Source organism: Populus nigra, chromosome 4 (genome assembly GCF_951802175.1).
Source record: "Populus nigra chromosome 4, ddPopNigr1.1, whole genome shotgun sequence".
NCBI classification, from domain to species: domain Eukaryota; kingdom Viridiplantae; phylum Streptophyta; class Magnoliopsida; order Malpighiales; family Salicaceae; genus Populus; species Populus nigra.
Window position 1 is genome coordinate 3095854 of NC_084855.1, and position 22767 is coordinate 3118620.

The following is a 22767-nucleotide window of genomic DNA, read 5'->3' on the forward strand; positions in this document are numbered from 1 at the left end:
TACTTTTCTTGATTATTTTCTTTTTCAATTACATTCCTTATAATTTGATTTCATTTTATTTTTATATCAATTTTGATCCTTATTCTTTTCAATCCTATTTTGTTGATTGTTTTTCAACTTTACTCCTTATTATTTGGTTTATTGATAACTTGACTTTATGATTTTTATGGTTTTGCCTTTTTTGGTTTAATCTGTCATGACCCGTATCATGGATTTAAGAGATTAGACCAAGTTGGATTTGGTTTTTTTTATATTATTTTTAAATTAATTATTTTTTAATTTGATTGTTTAATATTATATTGGTTAGGGATATTTGGTGGGACAATATGGAAAAAACATTAAAGACTTTGTTTCAACGAAAATATAAGAGAAAGAGAAAGACATCATCAATGTGAGCTATGATGTACATGTTTCACTATGTTGTTGTCTTCCAAGAGTTAGTCCAAGCAAGCTAGTTGACCAAATCATTTCATCTTTCAAGAAATTGATCTAGTTTTGTCCGACTTGAGCTTTTTCTTTATTCTCCATGGCTTAGTTTTACGTAGTCTTTCAAGAAAAATTGAACTTTCAAATTGTACTTTACACTTGTTTTTAGAGGGTGAGTCATTCGAAGATTTGAGATCTAATTGTTCTTTTATCGATTTGAATTACCCTTGCATTATTATCCTTGGATTACTACTATGAGCAACTTCACCTTGCATTTATTGTCTCCATTTTGGACATAAATGTTTACCATGTGATAATTTATTGAATATATTAATCAGTCCATTTTAGGAATAAAAATTCAAAATTTGTATTTATTCAAGATTTCTTATATATATATATATAGTTTAGGTGAATATTAGCATATATGAACAATAGATAATTTTATTATTAAAATTAAATAACAATGTAATTTATTTTAAATATGATGTTTTAGGATGAATTTTTTTAGCGCAATCAACTATTTATTAAAAATTCTCTAAAAATTAGTTAGAATTTCCAGTAATCATAAAATTAGATGACGACTCGTTTTTTTATATATATTTTTACTCCTTTCAAATAAAAGTTTGTTAAGATATCTCCATGGCATTATTTAAAAAAATTATCAAAAATAAATTCAATTTTTCAAGTACTAATTTAATTTAATTTCTTAAAAATTAATGTTAAATTACTTCTTTAGTAGGAATTTTAATTATAATATCATAACAATTTGACTATCAAATAGTTAATGATTTTACTTCCAGCCAAAAAACACGTTATTTTATAATTATAATCTAATAATTTAATATTTGTAATCTTATGTTTTCTCATAACGAACCATAATGGAGCCAAGCGTGCTCGTAATTTCAAAGGGTGATGCACTCGGTTATTATTTTAACTTATATTTCAAAAAAAAAATATTTTGCATTCTATATTTTATTCAACGCGTAGGTCCTTTAATACATGCATATATTAAAATGTTTGTAGTGCTATGAGTTCACCCACTAGCAAATAAAGAACCTACTAGATTTATTTTTTTGCCTATGCTATGCCATGGGATTGAGTTAATTTTTTTAACATAAAAAAATATTCTAACAATAATAATTTTAGTGAACTCGAATTAATTTAACTAACCCATCATCCAAGATAACCTCAGAAAAAAAAACTTAATACCCAATAGCCTAATATCAAATGATGAAATAAAAAAAAACTAAAGTTAAATCAGGCTAATTTTCAAAACTAGTAATTTTGGTCATGAGGCTAAAATAATCATACAAAAAACTAAAAAACAAATTGAACAAAAAATTTTAACCATTAAAAAAAATTAAAATTAAATTATTAATAATGCAAACCTAATCTGATATAGAAACTAATGAAATAAAATAAAAGGATAAAAACAAGCAATTAAAAGAATAAGAACCAAAATTGTATAAAAATAAAAAAATAAAATAAAATATCGAGGGACAAAATTGAAGAAAAAACAAAATAAAAAAAGGATAAAAAAGAGTAATTAAAAAAATAAGGACTAAATCTAGAAATAAAAAAAATATAAAAAAAATATTGAGAGACAAAATGAAAAGAAAAAAAACAAGAAAAGGATGAAAATAAATAATCAAGAGAATGAGTACCATATATATATATATAATAAAAAAGATGAAGCTGAAAACAAATCTAAAGAAAAAAATTTAAAATAAAGAAAAATCAATCAAAAGAAAGATAATTATAATTGATTTTTTTCTTTTTCCTTTTTCGTTATCAAAATAATACCATTTTTATTTTTTAGCCGAATAAAAAATCAAGTGATTAGCCAGAGAAAAATTATGTCAAAATCCAACAATTTTTTTGTTATTATTTTTTTTTATCAAAATAATATCATTTTAACTTCTTGCATAATAAAAAATTCGATTGATTCCGATAGCCTTAGTCATTCGACCTAACCAATGACCTAGAACATGACGGAGGTTGACTCTCGGGTCGAGTTTCAAAAGCATGGAAAAAAAACACCAAATATGATATGGAAACTCAATGAGGGATGAAATTGTAAAAAAATAAAAAATAATCAAGAAAAGAACTGAAAATAAAAAGATTTGCAATCATAAGAATAAGGGATCAAATTCAATAAAAAAAATTGAATTAAAATCAAATAATTATGGATTAAATCAAAAAATAAAATCCAATCAGAAAAAAATAAAAGCAAAATAAAAAAGAATCAAACAAAAGAGGATTGAATTTGATAAAAAAAAAATAAATAACAAGGGATGAAATTAAAAAACAAATAAATCAAACTCAATACAATTAAAAGATTGAGGATCACTTAGCAATTTTGCAAGGTCAATATACCTTTTGAGGTGTTGAAGAGAGAAATAAAAAGGAAGAAAAAAAATTATCATCAAAACTCCATCATGTCATAGAAGTTGACACACACCAACTCATCATGTGGAGATAGCACGATGCTGCAAACTCCATTTTGAAAAGCGACCAACAGCTACTAGGAAGAATTATACACACTGCTCAAAAAACACGAGTATTTTTTGCTTTTTAGCACATGCAACAATTTTTATTTATTTATCAAAAATTAACCCCAAGGGCTATTTTTTAATTCTACTCCGGGAAAAATATGAAAATCTCAAAAAACCTCTTAATTATAAGTTGTGTTTTTTTGTTTTGTTTTTGACATTGATGTCACTGTCAATTTTCTGGCAACTTTGAAAACATCCCTTCTTTGAAATTTATATAAACATGTAGACAATTAAAATATATATAGAAAATTGTTCTTTGTTGAATTTCAAACAAGACATGTAAGATTTCCATATTAGGTGGCCAACTAAGAATTATTTTAATTTTTTTAATTTGATTAATTAACATGCACATTGGTGGCGGCCACCGCCACCACAAAGATGCCTCTTGCCAAAATTGTCTTTCTTGATAGGTCTTCCGTCCTCCACACTTGGCAAAGTGCCTTACTTTTTCGAGCGACAGACGGAACTAACCTCATTCGGCCAGCAAAGTGCCTTTCAATGCTGTCCTTTTCTGTTTTGCTTTTTTTATTCATTTCCTCGATATGGCACATGCCATTGCAAGGTCCATAGAGCCTCAAGATCAGTAAATTGCCTCCTGCTTCAATCCTCCCATAGGACTCGGATCCGATTCTCCATGCCAATAGGAAGAATGAACATAACCCACTTCCAATGGTGCTGTAATTCACACTATTTTACAGTCTTGATGAGAGATTAAGTGTTTGGACTTTAGCAGAAAATCTCAAGTAATCTTGCAAATTAAGGTTACTCTAAATCAAGAAATGCGATACATGCACGATCAATCACTAGAAGATAGAAATCCCATGTCATTCAAGCTCTTATTTGAAGCAATTGGTACATCCAAGTCATATTTATCACTCGACCCCCAATTAAGAATCCATCAAAGAAAAAAAAAAAGAAATGTAAAAACACAACAACATGGAGAAAAAAGAGGGAAGACTTTCAAGGTTGGAACCCCACAGAACCCTGTCACATTATCAGTGTCGTGTTCTGTGCTTGGCTGATAAGCACGGCCAAATCAAGCCATCTCCACTTGACCACCTTTGGGTACATCTTGAGGGAACTCTTCAACACCATAAACTGAATTGTGCCTGGACTCGTACTTCTCCCCATCACCCCACAATGCATAGGCCTCTTCTCCATGGATGGCATCATCACCGGTTTGCAATTCCTCATCAGACAATCTTAATGGAACTACAATCCTAATCAACAAGCATATAATACTAGTGACAAAAACGTTAAGAGAAACCACAAAGAGAATTCCTAGCAACTGAATGCCCATTTGCTTGAATCCTGCAGAGGCCCTGCCCATTTGCAGGCCATAGGCAAGTCCTATGTAGTGCTGCCAGTCAGGCACCAAGTAAAAGATTCGGTTGAGCTTAGGATGCGCAAAGAAGCCAGTCAGGATGCCTCCCAAGCTCCCTGCAACAGCATGGGTGTGGAAAACTGCCATGGTGTCATCGACTTGTTTGAGGAGCCACAACTTCTTGTGCAGGACCATCATTGTGTACCATGGGATGCTACCAGACATTATTCCCATTAGGATTGCAGCCCAACCTTGCACCACTCCTGTTCAATGGAAGATTTTTGAACCTTTATAAAATTGTCCAACGCTAATTAAGGTGCATGTAGTTGACTCATCTAAGCCAATTTTAATTAAGCTAATCAAGAGGAGGTGTGAAACATGTAAATTTAACAACCTTGTCGTGTATCCAAAGAATCTAGGCTGTTCCGATCGAAACTTTAAATATTGAGAATATTATCTAATAAAGTTAGACAAATCGATGTCCCCAAGTTGTTTCTAGTTATAGTTGCCCCTTTAAGAGGTTCTTCCAGATTACAAAAGGATACAAAGCATTGAAAATTTTTAAATTCATTGCCAGGGGATGATGGCCAAAAACAAGGGTAACGAAGATTTACCTGCAGCAGGGGTGATGCAAACTAGACCAGTGATCATGCCTTGTGTGGCTCCAATGACAGAGGGCTTTCCAAAGAAAAGGATGTCAAGAAGGAGCCAGGTCAACAAACTGGTGGCGGTGCAGACATGAGTGTTAAGAACGGCCAGAGATGCGTCTGTACTGACAGTGTAAGGATCACCGCCGTTGAAACCACTCCATCCCATCCACAGCAGCCCAGCACCTGCCAACATCAGTATAATGTTGTTTGGTGGGAACCTTTCTCTGTCCTTGTTTGTCCTTGGTCCCACCTGTTCCACACAAACTGTTAGCATGATATAAAGATGGACTCACAACTTCTTAATTTTAGTTTTAACCGAGCAATAGAGTGGCCAATGATAGTTAGTTACCCAGTAAGCTGCAGTAAAACCAGCAACGCCGGATGAAAGGTGAATGACATATCCTCCAGAGTAATCAATGATCCCTCGCTTAGCTAACCAACCTTCTGGGCACCATATACTATAAGCAGTGATAGTGTAAGAGAAGGTAAGCCACAGTGGTACAAACAGCATCCATGCATGAAAATTCATCCTTCCCAGCAACGCCCCAGCAACCAAAATCAAGGTGATCGCAGCAAACACAAACTGGAAATAAACCATGGTCGCATTAGGCAAGTACCCAAGAAAGGCTTGGTGCAAAAGAAACTTTTGGTCCAAGGAAACATCAGGCCTGCCAAGGAAAGGAATCATTTTGTCTCCGAATGACATTTGGTAGCCCCAGCCCACCCAGCACACGAGCACAGACGCGAAGGCGTATAAGGCCATGAATGCCGAGTTCACAGCCCATTTCTTTTTCACGATACTGCCATAAAGGATCACAAGGCCCGGTACACTTTGAAGACCCACAAGAGTTGCCGCCGTGAGTTGCCACGCGTTGTCTCCTTTGTTCATCCATGCTGGACTTGCTTCATCGGGCAATAGGTTGAGTGGAAGTTCTGCCATTTGGGCTGAGCTTTGTCTTGCACTAAGGCTTTTCGCCTCCTATAGACACTTTGACAGGTGGTGGTGTTGGATTTTGAAGCACACAAAGTGTGGTGATATTTGGTTTCGAGAAGGTTATGTCTGTGAGCATATATATACATGTAGGTGAAAACAGTGGGCGAAATTGGCTCTTGTTCTTGCTGTAATGTGCCTGGACTTTGCCATATATTTTATATGCGTGGCCATTTTTGTGGCCTAATCAGCTACTGTTAAGTTACTTGTTAGCCCTAGGCTTCAATGTTTTTGGAAAATGAAATTTGCCATACTGAGGGCTAAACACGTAATGTCATGGCGCCACAAGAAGAAAAGAATACAGCTCAAGGTGTCATTTCTTTGAGAAACGGAGAATCCCACGGCTATAAGTTTCAGCAAAGGAAATCCCGCCATAAATTGGCTTCTTTGATGCGTTAACAAATGATGGGTTATTATTGTTGTTGTTGTTACTAATATCGTTATTATTATTATTATAAAATTTACAGCTTTTTGGCCTGATTATATTGACAACAAGGGAACAGCTGACCCGTCTAAAACCCAATCATCATTGTGGAATGCTTTGATCGCATTCGTGCCAAGCCTTGGAGTTTAGTAGGAAAGGAAAAAACAACAGATCGAGAGCTGTGAAATCCACCAGTGATGAATTAGTTTGTGTCTGTAGTTGCGGTAGTTTTTTCGGAAAAATCAGGTTTAAAAAAATTATAAAATATATATTTTAAAAAATTCAATTTTTTACTACAATTTTATGTAAAAAACTAGTGTAAACAATGAAAAAATAAATAGCTTTTAAAGTTATTATCAATCTAAAAGTCATGAAGGTTCTGTGGCCAGCTGGGGATGATCAATTAGCTACGTTGTTTCAATTTCTGTAGCACCAGCAAGAACCTATCAAATATATATTGTCCATGAAGGTTCTATGGCGAGCTGGTGTTGATCAAGCAACGTTGTTTCCATTTCTCTTGCGCCAGCAAAAAACTATCAAATATGTGTGCCTGTGTATTTAGCAGCAGCAACAAGAAAGATTCCTCGAGCATCTGCCATTTATTCTGAAGGAAACCTCATAAATCAAGGATATTGGATCTCAGTTTACGAGTTTCAATCGAGATGGCAAATGATAGAGAAACAATTCAATAAAACAACATATAGACGTAAATTTGCTTGAGTGTGTTGCTGCCTTGCCCTTATCCAGGCGAAGGCCTTTGTATTTTTAATGAGTAAACATGGAGGTTGATGGATAGGTTTTTCGTTTCAAATATTTAAAATTTATAGATTCAGAGAAAATATCATTACAACAGATCGAAGAATTACAATGTTGAATATAACAACTTGTCATTATCTAGATTAAATGTGTAGTTAAGCTTAGTGATATTGGTTCTAACAACTCATTATATTAATATTTATCAAGTCTATATATATATTAGGTTATTATTATCTTATCTTGAACTCTTTTAAATATGGGTTTAAGCAAAAAATAATAATAATAAACATATATAAAATATATTTATCCATCAATAATTTATTTTTTTTTAAATTAAAAATTTATTTTTATGATAAAAAAAACCCCAATTGTCCTATGAAAACCTTGACTACTAGACTTATAATTCAAAAAAATAAAAAATAAAACAACTTAACGTATTTAAAAATGCTATCCATGAAAAATTGAATCTTGAAATTAAAAATGGATCTATTCTTATGGATGATCGCGTTGTGTTTTTCTAGCTGAAAAGGCATCAAAAACCACTTTTGGTGTAAAAAATCTAACAACTTGTGGCTGGCTTCCTTTTCAAGTGATGGAAACTCACCGGTGAAAAAGACAAACAAGACGCGTCGTTAGGCATGGAATGCCTTTTTTTCATCTGTTCTCGAGGCCGAGCTTGAAACACCTGACCCAACCTTATTGAAGCTTATGAGTGCAAGCCTGGCACGCGAGTCAGCCCACCTCAGCCCCTTACCTTTTTTTTGCCCCTTATTGTTTGAGTATTTCCCTCGAGTTTTGAAAACTTTCGAATCTCTTTTATTAGATTAAATTTATTGAAGTAAGAACGGTGAATTTATACTTTTTTTTCCCCTTAAAATCATATTAAATGTTTATTTAATGATATTTAATTATTTTTATCTTACTTGTTTCTTTTTTTTTCCCACACTCTTAATCTTATATTATATAGATAATTATATCAAAAATTTCAAGATTATAACGATATGCATATAAAAAACAACCGATCCTTTCTTCATATGTTTCGCTCCACCTCTTAATTTACAATTCAACGATACGTTTTTCAAGATTGAAATTAATATTTTTTAGAAATTAGATTTAGGTAAATTTACTTCTGTCCGAACAAACAGATAATTGCTAGCTCATCCTAATCATTATATCCAACTCCATGGCTTCCAGGGATGATTTTCCATCCTGTAAGAAGCGGGCTTTAGATTAAAGTTTATATTTTATATATGGGTATTAAAGTTTAATAAATCATAGGATATTTTATATGTTTTTATACCAAATTCATCAAATATTTTTATTTCATCTCCACCTTCATCTTGAAAGGAAAAGCATCCTTCATATATCTAATTGCACTGTAGATGCATATTCACCATTCGTATGCATCACCAACTTCGTAGTGGAATTGCTCTGTCTCTCTCTGTGGACAAAGAAGTAAAGGGAGTAAGGGACCAATCAAGCTAAACGAAATGTAAAGTGACTAAAACACGAAATCATAATAGTAAAGGGATTAATATGGTTTTTAACTTGTCGTCACTTCATTTCTGTTTGTATCCCACGGTCTAAACACCAGTGACCAGTGGCCTTGTTTACTGGATTGGGTTCCTTGTCTACCACCAGTCACTTCCACTCTCATAAATCCCTGCCTCAAGTTCCAATCACCTCTGCACCCAGCTTTACATTTTGGCTACTGCGCTGGCGGCAAGCCTCCTCAGGTCCCAAATTAACCGGTTGTCTTTATCTATTTTGTTTCAATTTCAGAGAGATATAGTGAGTAACCACAACCTTACGCACTAGACAATTGTACATCAACATCATGCTCTGAACAACAACAAACCCCCACCAATTAAAACTTCTGCAAGTGGGTTTTCTCTGTAACCTCCAAATCTTACTTCTTTCCTCTGTGGTTTTTCTTTGTTTGGTCCAGTCATGGCCTCCTCAATGCTCAATGGAGCTGAAAACCTCACTCTGATTAGAGGCATAACCCCTAAAGGGCTAGGCTTCTGGGGGTCTGATTTGCAAGGGAGGCACTTTTCTAAAGTGAATGTAGTCGCTAGTACTAGAATTTCAAAGACAAGAACTTTGACACCCATGTGCAGTTTATCAGCCTCTAGGCCAGCTTCCCAGCCCAGATTTATCCAACACAAGAAAGAGGCCTTTTGGTTCTATAGGTTTCTCTCAATTGTGTACGACCATGTGATAAATCCTGGGCACTGGACCGAGGACATGAGAGATGAGGCACTTGAGCCTGCAGATCTCAGTGACAGGAATATGTTGGTGGTGGATGTTGGTGGTGGCACTGGTTTCACCACTTTGGGTATAGTTAAGCACGTGGATGCCAAAAATGTTACCATCCTTGATCAATCTCCACACCAACTTGCAAAGGCAAAGCAGAAAGAACCTTTGAAGGATTGTAAGATTATTGAGGGCGATGCTGAGGATCTACCATTTCGTACTGATTATGCGGATAGATATGTGTCTGCTGGGAGGTATATTTCTGAATTACATACCTTGCCTTTTGTTTGAACTGAATTCTTGTTTTTGCTATTTGATACTGTACTTTATTGTGTTGATTTCTGGTTGTTTTATGTTTTGGTGGCTGGAGAAACAGTCATTTATGCTGGACTACAATGGGACTTCTCTGCATACCTTTTTATTTATTACTTTTGAGCTTTTAATCCTTTCAAGCACTATCTAGAATGATTCTCCTGGTCAAAAATGCATTGAATTATTTTTGTGAATATGCTTTCCTGTAATTTGGTACCTACTTTCCACAAGGCATTAGAACTTTGAAGATTTTAGTCTCATCAAAGTGGCTTCCTGCCAAAAAGAGGGAGAATTTGGAGAGAGTCCTTGCCTTCGATATTATTGCATGGAGTGGCTTCTCCTATGTTATAACTTTCGTATTGCAAGTCTTTCTTGATTTTACCAAGAGATGGCGTCTATCTGGTTTCTGATGAATCTAGTATGTTAATTGATGTGATAGAGGCTTTTGGGTAAGCTCCTAGGAATGTGCATAACATTAATTTTGGAGTCTCATTATGTGGTTTTAAGAGTAGGAAAATTGTAAATTTTCAAGAAAAATAAATTATTGATGCATTATTATTGAGATTTGGGTAAGGTAATTTCTCTTCATGGTTTCTTATGGGAATAACATATCTTCACCTTCTCAGTATTGAGTACTGGCCTGATCCACAACGTGGCATCAAGGAAGCATACAGGGTTTTGAAACTAGGGGGCAAAGCCTGCGTGATTGGTCCAGTGTACCCAACATTCTGGTTGTCTCGCTTCTTTGCTGATGCTTGGATGCTCTTCCCAAAGGAGGAAGAGTACATCGAATGGTTCCAGAAGGCGGGATTTAAGAATGTTCAACTGAAGAGGATTGGCCCAAAATGGTATCGTGGTGTTCGTAGGCATGGGCTGATCATGGGATGTTCTGTAACCGGTGTTAAACCTGCATCCGGAGATTCTCCTTTGCAGGTAATTATTCTTGACTTATCCATTGCTTGATAATTAAGCCTGCATTTGGTTGCTTTAATCACCCACTGTTATTCTAGTTTTGCATGTCATTTGGATGGAGCTAATATTAATGTGCACCAGGCCACTGGCCTACCCGCTCTTTCTCCGTGCGTGCACACTTGTGTAGGTTTATTCTATCATGTCTGCTTAGTAACATCTCTCTCTAGAAAATATATGTTTGTTGCTCTATTGATCCTTTGCTCAGTTGCTCTCTGTAAAATATTGAGGATTACACTCACAAAAACCCATATTGTCTGCAATGTCATTGGTCATTGCCATCAAATGTTTTGATTTTTAAATCATTACTAACTTAAAATTGGAGCTAACGTTAGGGTCAGTATGAAATATAAACTTCCATGAGTTATGAATTCACTGTATTCTCTTGGAGATTCAACAAAGGAAGTGGATCTAGTTATTGCTCTATCATCAGAGTCTTTTCATTGCTGGGAGTAATTCACTGTTTGGGTCGCGGGGTTGGATGGAAATTTGACAACATAGAACCACCTGTAATTTTTATTGTTAAGAACTCCTGAAGCTAGTCATCAATCCATATTCCACAAAATGAAATCATGTGGCTTGGATCTATTTGTGCTGATCCTGGCTGAAAGGAGCTGAGCTTGTATTTCTGAATAATTTCATGTTCAACTAAGAAAGAAGAAAGTTTGTTGAGCATTTAACAACTTTTTAAGGTTTTGGTAGAAAGTTGACTGAAACTGAAAGCTAGAACCTGATTAGCAGGTTCCCTGCTGAGAAAGAATATGATATAACATGGAACATTTGTGTTCAGGCGTAATTCCATCATCTTTACACCATTGAGATTATAACCACCACCTGCATGATCATCAGAGAATTGCACCATTATCACAGTTCTGATCCTGTTTCTGGGTGTCGTGACTTTTGGTTTTGACTGGTGGCGTAATCAGATTCCTTCAACTGACTGGAAAGTAGTTCGAATGCAAGGTTTTGTCTGACTTGTGATTTTTATATGTGGCCATTAAACTTATTCTCTTGGAGCAGTTGGGATTCGAAATCCATTTATAAATATGCTTTCCTCTACTTTTGCTCTATGTTTTACATGTATGCAGATGCTAGATTTTTGGTATACTTGAAGTAAAATTCTTCTGTGATTGCAAGCTTCCTCACGGTTCTTATTTTTCACCCTTGGAATATTTCCTTTTCTCTTACCACAGCTTGGTCCAAAGGCAGAGGATGTGACAGAGCCTGTAAAGCCATTCGTGTTCCTTATGCGCCTCATTTTGGGTGCCATGGCAGCAACGTACTATGTGTTGGTTCCCATCTATATGTGGCTCAAAGATCAAATTGTACCCAAAGGTAGACCAATCTAAGGGAGGGGTCGAGCTGCTCGTAATTGCTGTGTTGACATGCTTTTTCCTTCTCTCACTCTGTTTTCTTCATTTCTGCCCCTCACAATCCTGGTGTGCGGCCTCGAGTTTCTCAAATAACCTTAAGTCATAGGCACGCTGTTATACCCAAACTTTAGCAGTGTAATAAACTTAAGATAGTTGTTTATTTACTTTGCAGAAAATTGTTCGTGAAGTTTAATTCATCATCCCCTCCAGTTCTCTTTAACAAGCATTGATGCTGATTTTAAAAGGCCATGGTAAGACTGCTCTCGCATGTGGAGTTTACATTAACAAAACAGGACGATAGCCACCGTGCTTAAGAGAGAAGTCATTGGGATGTTTCACAAATCGTAAGGCAATATATCAGGCTGCATCCATTTCTTCGAAGCTGAACGAATTTTCTTTCATGCACTGCTCTTCAATGAAGCATGCCCCAGACCCCACCCCCCCATTTTAACTTTTGACCCTTCATAGAGATTTTTCTCTAATTTGACCTTAACCTAGTACCCTGGCTTCGCACCTGCTCCAGACCCCCAGTTTCTCCCTTCGAACACACGAATAAATAATACTCGTGAGTCGTGACATAAATGAATCATGAGATTGTTTTCTTATTCTAGGAAAAATAGATTTGAATCCCTTGTGAGTGGTAGAGGAATCTTATGATAGTCAGCTACGATTTTTTTTACTACAATATCGTTCTTGATAAACAAAAATAAAATAAAATTGCTGAAACCATATGTTCACATGGAGACCCAGAAAAACAGATAAGAACGTTCAAATGGGCCCGGATAGGAGACAAATGAGGATCATCAACTCCCTCCAACTTTCCCTGAAAGCATGACACATCTGCAGAAATGTTTGGATATACGTGCCAATCGACTCAACATGCTCACCACCGTAGTCTGAGCTGAGCAAAGATTGGCGCACGCCCTCTCAGCGACCAAAAGGCCTCCAAAGGCTAATTTATTCCAGCATCAGGACTGGCATCCCCATAGGCAACTAAACCCTGCTGTCCAGATGGTGAGCTTGATCGGGACCTGCTGGCTGCTCTGCCTTGACGTTTTGGTGGTACAGAATCAGGAGATCTAGAAAGAGAGGATCCCCGGCTCTTAGACCTCGAACTGGACCTAGATCTCGGTCTTCCTTTGTTAGGAAAAGACTGGTCATCAGCTCGGGGACCTAAACGAGATTTCAAACCCTCACTTATGGCAGGTCGCTTATCTCTCGGAGTTGGACTGCGTCTTGGACTCTGTTTCCCACTCCGATCCCTGTAGCGGCCACGATAACCGCCTGGGCTGTTAGAAACACTTCTGCTTCTACTTCTGCTTCTCGGCCTTCCGTACCTATGAATAATAGATCACTTTATATCATCATGCATGTAGTGCCTCACAAAGTAACATAAACGCCAAGAAACTAAGACATGAATACAGCATGGAACGGAGCTGCCTGGCCCGCTGGCATCATACTCATACATCAGCTTTTTCCATAATATACTATGCAAGTAAAACTGGATGAGTTGATCCGTAGCTTGCCAAAGTTCGGTAAATTGTACAGGAAATAAAAGTAAGAACACCATAAGCTAGAACATATGGATCTACTAGTGGCTAACATTTAAAATATTTTCTGGTGCCATGAGTTTCATTTGAGCTTCCTCCTCCTTGCCAAATTAGCAGTTTACTGGTGAGAGAATAAAGAGTTTGCGAGATTTTACAGGTCGTTTTATTTTAAAATAGAAACCATAGGTACCCATAAAAAGAGAGAGAGAGAGATCGAGAAAGACAGCCTGCCAAATTTCATAAATGACATTTTATGAGTTTTGAGAGAGATGTAGGGAGAGGGAGAGTGAACCTCAGGGGGCTCCTGCCTCTTGGTGGACTTCTATTGCGTCTTGGTGGTGAGCGCTCAGAGTAGCTTCTGTAGCTTGACAGCCTTCAGAAAAAAAGAGGGGTTGGGGAAGGGGACGTGAAACTAAATTAAATTCAGATGATGGAAGACCTTTAAATTTAATTTGTGACATTGAGCTTACCTATCACGGTTCCTCCCATCAATATTTCTTCCTCCATAATGGTAGGACCTCCAAGGGGTTCGTTCGGGAGATGGGGTGCGATACTTACGTGCATATGCATAACGTTCAGTGAAGCCACGCCCTTTTCTAATGCGCTTGGGTGTGCCATTTGGGGACCGAGAGTGTGATAAACCCTGTCCATGGTTTGACATAGAAGGTTCATGGTGGCCTTTGTTGGCAGGACTACCCAGTGGACTCCTCGATGGCCTTCCCTGGCTCAGCTCCCCAGACTTCCTAACTGGACTTCTACTGTCAGTTCTGAATCTTGGACTCCTGGAAACTTCTTCAGGACTCATGCTAGGACTGCTCCTATGGCTATTGTTAGGCCTACTTTTGGAGCTTGGAATGGCTCTCCTGTAAGACAGTGCAAATTACTTAGTTGTGAACTCCAGTGAGTGTGAGGACAACAAAAGCACAAATATGTAGAAGCAGACACCTGGATTTGTCTGAGTCATCTGAATAAGAATGCCGATTAGGAGAAGTGCACAATTTAGAATTCGTCCCATGCCCATTGTTTGGATGTGTGTTGTTCTTGGGAGACAATTCACCTTCTTCATGTGACGAGCTGGCCTCAGCTGTCTTGGGCTTGTCATTCCTTTGCTGTTGTTCCACCACAGCTTCTTTAACGGAGAGATGGGTAGAGAATTTTCCACGTGCATCTGCAATATAAAAAATAGCACCGTGTTAAAGCCTGCAGTACCACTGACAAAAATCTCAACAAAATTCATTTGAAATCCAGCTGTTTCACAAGCATTCAAGGCAGGAACAGAATATCATGAAAAGATAATGGAGCTCGTAACTTGCAGAAATAGAAGGAAAACACATACCAGGGCTTTGATTTGATTTCTTTCCGGCCTGAGTTGAATTATCAGTCTTACGAGCAGAAACAGGACTTTCATCATTAGAACTGCTAGTACTGCTAGAACTATCAGTCTCTGTATCACTTGTGCTCTCAGAACTCCTGAAACAAATACATTATGTACAATCACGATCATTGTCAAGTACAGGAGAATACAAGAAGGGAAAAAGCTTATAGTGGTTGCACTTCAACTAAATGTAAATTGGACCATTTAGACTTTCGCCTTGATCGTCTATCACGCCTGCCTCTCTTCCTCTCCCTTTGTCTATACTTCAGTTTTCTCCCACGATGGTATTTATCTTTTTTCGCCGACCTCCTCTTCTTCTTATGCCTTCCATCACTACTAGATGAGCTTGAATCAGAATCTGATTCTGAAGATGATGGTTCAGAATCAGATGAAGATGAAGAGTATCTTCGTTTTCTTTTCTTCCTTGCATCCTTCAGGGATTTTTTACTTCTTCCTCTAACTTTATCACCAGGACCATCATCCGTGGGCTTCCCAGATTTCTTGTTCTTTCCTGGGAGAAAGTAATATTATATAGTACATGTAAATAAAAAGTTTGGCAAGCATGCTCCAAACCATAAGTACCGACTACCCAAGTTTTACCTGAGTCCTTCCCTACGGAATCTTCAATTTTACTTTCAGAAGTTTCACCACAATCCACAATTTTTACAGGTCCGGCAGGTTGGCCACCGGCACTTCCTGCCTGTTCAATTTTCTTCACCATGTCCATTCCCTTAACCACCTTCCCAAAGACAACATGTTTCCTGCCATACATCAAAAAACAAGAATGTAACAATTTGATCATATTTTAAGAGTTACTCTTTATGAGATCATGAATGCAGAAAGCAGCAGCAAAGGGCCAAAAAAATTGAGGGCTAATGGGTAAAGAGTAATGAAAGCCAAAGAAATGAGCAGAACAAGCAAAGTTAAATACCCATCAAGGTGGACCTGTGGCTTAAAGATTATGAAAAACTGGGAACCATTTGTGTCTGGACCACTATTCGCCATAGAAAGAAGGCCTGCTCCTTCATGCCGCAGTATAAAGTTCTCATCTACAAAAAGAGAGCATAAATTTTATGGATAATGATGAGACAAATCGTTGCAAGCACTCGGATGATTAAATATAGAAGATTACCGGCAAACTTCCCTCCATAGATACTTTCTCCACCAGAGCCTGCAAACCAATTAAAGGTTGATCCTTACAAATCTGGCCAAGAGTATGCAAGTCAAACAGAGAAACAGGATTCATTAGCAGGATAGAGAGCTTATGGAATCAAAGAATGTACCATTTCGCTTCGAAAAGTCACCACCCTGTCAGGACAAGAAAAGAGATTGAACAATATGTCTTAATCATATATATTTACTTTAGATTGACAAAAACATAAATAACTTGCTTCCTTCTGCAAAGCTATTGCAAACAAAAGAAGCTGCCCTATAGTTTAACTTCTGATCAGTATAATTTGTTGTACTTTGCTATTGTCACCTCCCAAACAATGGCTCAAGTTAACTGGCTGTGCAGAATTTTGCTCTCATATCATAGAAATAACATATTAGAATGTAGACATGTTAGTCCTTTGCACAATCAATAAACCGGGATACAGCTGCATGGGGAACATAAGTAGCTTCTACTAAATATAGATGTTTATCCATAAGTCGATGCATCATATTTTAATACAGAGATGTCAAAGATGGTGATTTTAAAAATATAGCAGCCAAAAATTATATTTAGACATGTAATATTTAAGCATGATTTTGATAATAGGTAAATATACCAGGGTTCAGTATCTATACTGGTATTCAACATGTTGAATAGCATGCATCAAGTTAATTATTTAATTCATCAATTATGGCAATCAGTAAGTTCCCACCAAAAATGATTTCCTGAAACTTAATGGGTTCACGGATATTCAGTTATTTGTTTGTCTTCTCAAACAAATATGAGTAACTTGGTAAATCTTAATATTGGAAAGCAGGCAGTGAAAGAAATTTGGTAACTTGACAATATTTATAAATTTGCAATGAACTACTAGCAATCAAAAGACAAGCATCATGATATCTCAAGGGTAACACTTATTGACAAAGGAAAGAAACAACATACTTGAGCCATGAATCCTTTGATTATTCGATGGAAAGAACAGCCTTTGTAGTGCAGAGGTTTTCCGGTGGTTTTACCAATGCCCTTTTCACCTACAATGGACAGCGGCAGAATAGTGTCAAAGGATTTATTATGCACTGACAAGATATATTGGTGTTTGTGCTTGTTGAAATGAAGCACAGACACTAAAGTGAATCATCCTTTTCAGTTGTATCCCTTTCCTCGTGGAGAGATGTGATATTCTTGGGCACTTTGATCAAATTTTCAAGGTATCAATCATCTTTTTCACCTTGTGCACTTAACCATCAGGGATCGCAGAAAAACAAGGAGAACCAGTTTGACTGGTGAAACCTTCTTATATAGTAGAAAAGAACGCAAGCAAAGGGATTTCCAGTGTACTTGTTATTAAATTCAGAAACACAATGTCACCCACTTTGATCCCAGTAACAGCATTGGCTGTTCTCCACGTTCAACTTTTCAGTTCACTTAATGAGGTATAAAGGGACATTCTGGTACAAACTTCCATTCAAATATATTAGAAATCAACAGAACTTTAAACTAAAGTGTACTCGAGCAATTGGTATTCTGATTTATAACAAAAGATTTCTCATTTATGACCCTTTTGAATGCAAATCACTCCCCGAAGTCCAGTAAAGTGCAGTTATTAGAAGTTAGTGATACATTCACCACAGTTTAGAGAACATTGTAGCCACTATTATGAATTGTGAAACAAGGCACTGTATAAGGGAATTCATTTTAACCAGCAGAATGCAGTTCCACGACTCACACCCTAGTTCTTTGTCCTTGTCCTACCTGATAATATCCATCAAAAAACCAGGCAGGGCTATCAAAGAGTAGCTAGTTCAAGGAGTGAACTGCCTATCAAAATTTATCTGGTCTAAGGCATTCTGAAACTGTGTGCTTAAAGAGTAGCTAGTTCAAGCCATAACAAATTGAAGAACTAGGTATTACATCTTTAACCCAGCAGAAAATCATTTTGAAATAAGATACCAGGAATTAAAATAACCTTCTTCGTTCTTCGAACTTGCAGGTCACAGATTAAAATCAGATTCTTCTTTGGTGGCACGGACTCTAAATGGTTATACACTTGTAATACACAACCATTTGATCACTAGTTCAGATTTTTGTCAACAAATAGCATATTTCAAATCAAGATTCACACCACTTAAAAGATAATTGGATGACCCTAAAAAACCCATCCATAATTGAGAGGCAATAGTTATTAGTACCTGTTCCTTCAACAATTTTTTTCTAAAAGCCAAAATGTGACCAGTACAAACTTACCAAAGATTTGTAAGAATGCAGGAAAGGATTCAAATACCTGTACAGAGTGCCCGAAAATTCTCGGCAGTCTTGGGAACAGCATCGGCGAAAAGCTGTGCATTCAAAAGAAACAGGTTTTTATCTTTATCTCGATACTGGCAAGCCAAACTTCAGTTTCCTCTTGCAAAATCTCAAGCTAAAAATTAAACCAACGAGATTGCATTACCTCGATAAAAATTCTTTCAGCAGGATCTCCGTCAATGGACACGTCTAAGAATACGAGAGGATTCTTTTTCTTGCTCATCTCTCTAGAACACTAAACAACAGCCCAAGATTAGCATTCAATTTAGAAATGTAATCCGCTATTAATACATAAATCCAAAACCCTAAACCCTGACTCTTGAATTCAATATCTTTAAAAAAACAATAGAATCAAGCCTTTTCAAGCATTTAATTCATCTACGTGCACAGTGGAGAAATGATTGATTATAATCAAAATCCAAGAATTTCTTGAAAGAAAAAAATAAATCGAGGAGATTTGTAGAGCGAGATGACTTTTCAATGTTACCTTGATTACGTGCTTAAGTTAACTGGGGGCTGAGTGAACAAGCGAGTTGCGACTCGAGAACAAGAAAACGGCGGCCGCAATCGTTAGTCGGCGAGCGAGAAGTAAGTGCTTGCTGCTTTAGCTTGGCTGTGATTTTGCTTTGCAAGAGGTTTTGATACTGTTTTTTACGAGTTTAGTGAGCTAGGGTGCGATCTCGTGTTTCGCGGGGAAGAAGCTTCTCGTAGGAGGTATGTGATTGTTCCTTTATCTGATCGCCACGTGTTGGAATGTAAGCTCGATATACTAATATCTTAGGACAGAAAAAATGAAGACACTTGTCACAGAGAATGATAGAGAACAAGAGAAAAGATAAAATCGCGTTTGGTAAAATGTTTATTTATTGCGTTTGGTAAAATTATTGTTATTTGCATGATTAAAATAAATAAATATCATTATTTCTATTTTCATTTATAATGACCGTATTTTTTACTTAATTTAAAATGATAACTTCTTTACTTGTCTAAATCGTATTAAAAAAATTGTAATCTTCATGAAAAATAATTAATTGCTAAAAAATAATATAATTAAATTATAATTTACTTGGTCATCAAATTCTTTTATCAAGTGTATTTTACACCACAACAACAACAACAATAATAATATGAAAAAATAGTTACAAGTTATTTTCGAAGCATAGGCAAAAATTATAAAAACAAGAGAAAAAACTAAAAGGTGTGACAAATATAGTGTAGAACAAGAAGGAAAGCATTGTAAATTGCATCTGTGTTTTTTCTTTTTCTTTTTTTTTTTTTTTTGTCTCTTGGGTTTTTTTTTAATTTGTTCCTTTAACGCTGTATTTATTTAGAATTGAATTTGATGATTTATTTTGACTATCTAAACTAGAGAATTGTGCAATGCCAAAAAAAACTTTTGTCGTTGAGTTGATGTTCAGTTTGTTGAGATTAAATGAAATTATATTGATTTGAAATGATTAAATTTACGAGGATTGAATTTGAAGATTGGAAAAACATTGAGCCCCCTTTTTTTAGTGGCGGTGTGGGATGAATTGGATGAGTAGTGAAAAATGTTCGTCCCAATTATTATTTTTAATGACTCATATTTTTTTTTCCTCAATTATTCTACATTGAATTTATTTGATATTGGGCTTAGGGGTTTGTTTCAGTTGTCTATATATAAGGGTCTCATGACGCTGATTAGAATTTTTGGAATATGGTTAATGCTCAACTTCACAAGATATAATTAAATTGCATTGATCTAAAACAATTGAGCCCAAAAAACAAAATTTAAAAACAAAACAAGGTCATGGATGAAATATAATGGACATAGGAAGGATGGTCGGGGTGTGTTTAGACCAACAAGTGAGGAGGATCATCGTACCTTGGAGGCGTATATGTCCTCTATTAGCCACCAAATAGGCTATTGCACAACTACTTTTGAATCATCTCGACGAGGGTAACCTTATAAGGCGGTGCATGTTGGTTTTTGTACTGTAGTGTGTTGTCGGTGGCTTTTTTCTCCTCTTCTTTCTTTTCATTTAAATTTTGCGCCTTGCTTTGTTATTTTTTTCTTGTATCGATATTGGTTCTCATTTTTTTATTTGTTATTTTATTCTTAAGTGTCATTTCTAATACTGGATTAATATTTTAATTTCATCATTCATAATTGTTATTTGTTTTTTATGGATTGATCTTGGTCTCATGACCCGAGTCATAGGTTTGGAAGATTGGCTAGGGTTGATTGCGATTTTTTTTGGTGAACTTTTTTATTTTTTTCGGTATCATCATTCATCAAATGGATAGTCTAAAATTGAGTTTTTTTTTTCTTGGTTTGTTTTCTATGTGATTATCTGTGCTTTAAATTGCGGGTTTTACAAATTAATTTGGGTTGACTCTAGTATTTCTTTTGTTGATTTTTTTCTTTTATTTCATCATTCAACATGGGTTGAGTAGTGACTGAGCTTTGAAATATATATCCTTTTGTTTTCTATGTGGTTATTTTGTTTTTACAACTCAATCGCAGGGTCTAACAAATTAACTCTAGTTGACTCAAGCCACTTTTTTTTTTCTTTCTTTATTAAATTTGAATATTTTCCCTTCATTACCATCATTTGACGGTGTGTTAATTGGGAATTTGATTAGTTTGAGATTAGACTTCATATTGTTTTTTTTTTTACAAGGTAATCAAAGTTTTGTGACCCGTGTCACAAGCCTAAAAAATTAACCTAAGTTAACTTAGATGGTTCATTTTTTGAGTAATTCTTTTCTCTCTTTTATTTTTTTACCCAATCATTGTTGGGTTTTTTAATTTTTTTTTCAATTTATTCCTTGACACTTTGTTTGTTTTTAATTAGGATTTTGTTTGTTTTTAGTTAGGATTTGTAATTTATTCTGGAAGGTTTTTTATAGTGTTATCATGGCTCAAACAAACATTTTAAAATTTAGTTGATCTTTAATTCTTTAAGCATATGTTTTTATTGCTATTTAATTAAATAAAAAATAATTTTACAAAACAAAATAAGATTTTGCATGTTAACTCAGGTTGACTTGAGTTATTTTTTCAGGTTGATTTTTTTCTCCAATTATGTCCCTCAATACTGATTTATCAGGAATTGAGATTTAAAATCTTTTTTGGTTTTCTTTTTATATGATTATTCTCATGCCTCGAGGTGCGGGTCTCGTAGGTTTACCTGGACTAACTCAATTCATCTATATATATATATATTTATTTATTTTTCTCTCTTAAAATTATGTTGGCTAAATATTAAGTTTTATAATTTAATTTAATTTATTTTTTAAAAAGCTATTAAATCTAATGATCTGAATTACATATTCTGAATTACATGTTTTGAAAGCACGTCATGATTGTTTGAAATCAATCCAGTACATAGTCATCTAAATATTTTAGAAATGAGTATATCATTTACTGTATTGTAAAAAGAGTATCGTGTAATTTGCATCAAGGTTTGCGTTCATGGTTCTTTTATTTTACTTATAATACCACGATTTCATATATTTTTTTCTTGCATGTAAAAAAATATCCAACTCGCAGACCACCGCAAGCCAAAATCTAGTTTTTGTGTATATAATCAAACAAGTTTTTATCTCAATTGTTTCTATTTCTCTAGTTGAAAAGCAATAATCAAACGCTACCACGAGCAGTCAGTTATCTGGGCCTTTGGCTGGAACCTTTCGAGATGTAACCTTTGGGCCAGGGCAATGAGCTGTCTTGCGTTCCTTTTCTGTCGAAGAACCAGAGGTAGGTGGGAAGGCCGTAAATTCAACTCAACTACCAAATCTTCTTTTTCGAACGAATACAATTCAATAGCTTCGAGTACACGTATCCAAAACCTAGGAGGTTCGTAGACGATGACATCCCTCCAAAAATTCTAGAGTACTCAGCAATAATTGTTCTATAACTATAGTATAAGAATATATGGATATAAAAATAAAAAAATGACCCCACAAGTTTGTAACACGATCGACGTTCACATTTGGCGACTTGGTCATCGAATGTGCGTGGGAAAAAAAACTACATTAGGAAGTTGGGTTTCATGCCTAAAAAGGCATTGTCCTGCCTCAAATATAGAAACCACGCAACATTTGGCCCTATGCTACCTAGTTTCTTGTCGAAGAAGCTATGGTTAAATATTGAGAGGTTTCAACTCAATTAATTAAATTTTATTTTTATTTTTTAGAAATTATCAGTTTAAATTTTATAAATTTCTAGATTATTTAAAAGTCTATATAGTTATTAACTTTAAAACTCGTAACATTAGTTAAGATATCTACAAATTAAGTTGAACACTTACATTAATAATAATAATAATAAAAAAGTTATGGTTCCATTCCTGATAGAGTTTTAT

At 35.5% G+C, this 22767-nt stretch overlaps 3 protein-coding genes across 5 annotated transcripts; 1 reads left to right on the forward strand and 2 right to left on the reverse strand.

The window, feature by feature from the left end:
- Window positions 1-3779: 3779 nt before the first annotated feature.
- Window positions 3780-5871, reverse strand: LOC133692184 (ammonium transporter 2 member 5-like). Its single transcript, XM_062112932.1, has 3 exons — window positions 5305-5871; window positions 4920-5205; window positions 3780-4568 (listed from the first exon to the last, which is right to left on the reverse strand). The coding sequence occupies exons 1-3, from the start codon at window positions 5842-5844 to the stop codon at window positions 4018-4020; spliced, it is 1377 nt and encodes a 458-aa protein (XP_061968916.1). The 5' UTR covers window positions 5845-5871; the 3' UTR covers window positions 3780-4017.
- Window positions 5872-8713: 2842 nt separating this feature from the next.
- On the forward strand, window positions 8714-12233 carry LOC133692182 (2-methyl-6-phytyl-1,4-hydroquinone methyltransferase, chloroplastic-like). Its single transcript, XM_062112929.1, has 3 exons — window positions 8714-9636; window positions 10321-10627; window positions 11857-12233. The coding sequence occupies exons 1-3, from the start codon at window positions 9077-9079 to the stop codon at window positions 12010-12012; spliced, it is 1023 nt and encodes a 340-aa protein (XP_061968913.1). The 5' UTR covers window positions 8714-9076; the 3' UTR covers window positions 12013-12233.
- A 381-nt stretch (window positions 12234-12614) lies between these two features.
- On the reverse strand, window positions 12615-19113 carry LOC133692179 (peptidyl-prolyl cis-trans isomerase CYP63-like). 3 transcript variants are annotated; one of them, XM_062112923.1, is made up of 14 exons: window positions 18906-19096; window positions 18564-18653; window positions 18396-18450; window positions 17057-17145; window positions 16245-16269; window positions 16094-16132; window positions 15893-16010; window positions 15562-15722; window positions 15163-15472; window positions 14923-15056; window positions 14532-14754; window positions 14057-14449; window positions 13879-13959; window positions 12615-13373 (listed from the first exon to the last, which is right to left on the reverse strand). In XM_062112923.1, the coding sequence occupies exons 2-14, from the start codon at window positions 18639-18641 to the stop codon at window positions 12989-12991; spliced, it is 2091 nt and encodes a 696-aa protein (XP_061968907.1). In that variant the 5' UTR covers window positions 18642-18653; window positions 18906-19096; the 3' UTR covers window positions 12615-12988. The 3 variants fall into 3 exon arrangements, with proteins under 3 accessions (XP_061968907.1, XP_061968908.1, XP_061968909.1); XM_062112924.1 differs by lacking the exons at window positions 18396-18450; window positions 18564-18653; window positions 18906-19096 and having other exon boundaries at window positions 16094-16165; window positions 17057-17151; XM_062112925.1 differs by lacking the exons at window positions 12615-13373; window positions 13879-13959; window positions 14057-14449; window positions 14532-14754; window positions 14923-15056 and having other exon boundaries at window positions 15372-15467; window positions 18906-19113.
- Window positions 19114-22767: the final 3654 nt, after the last annotated feature.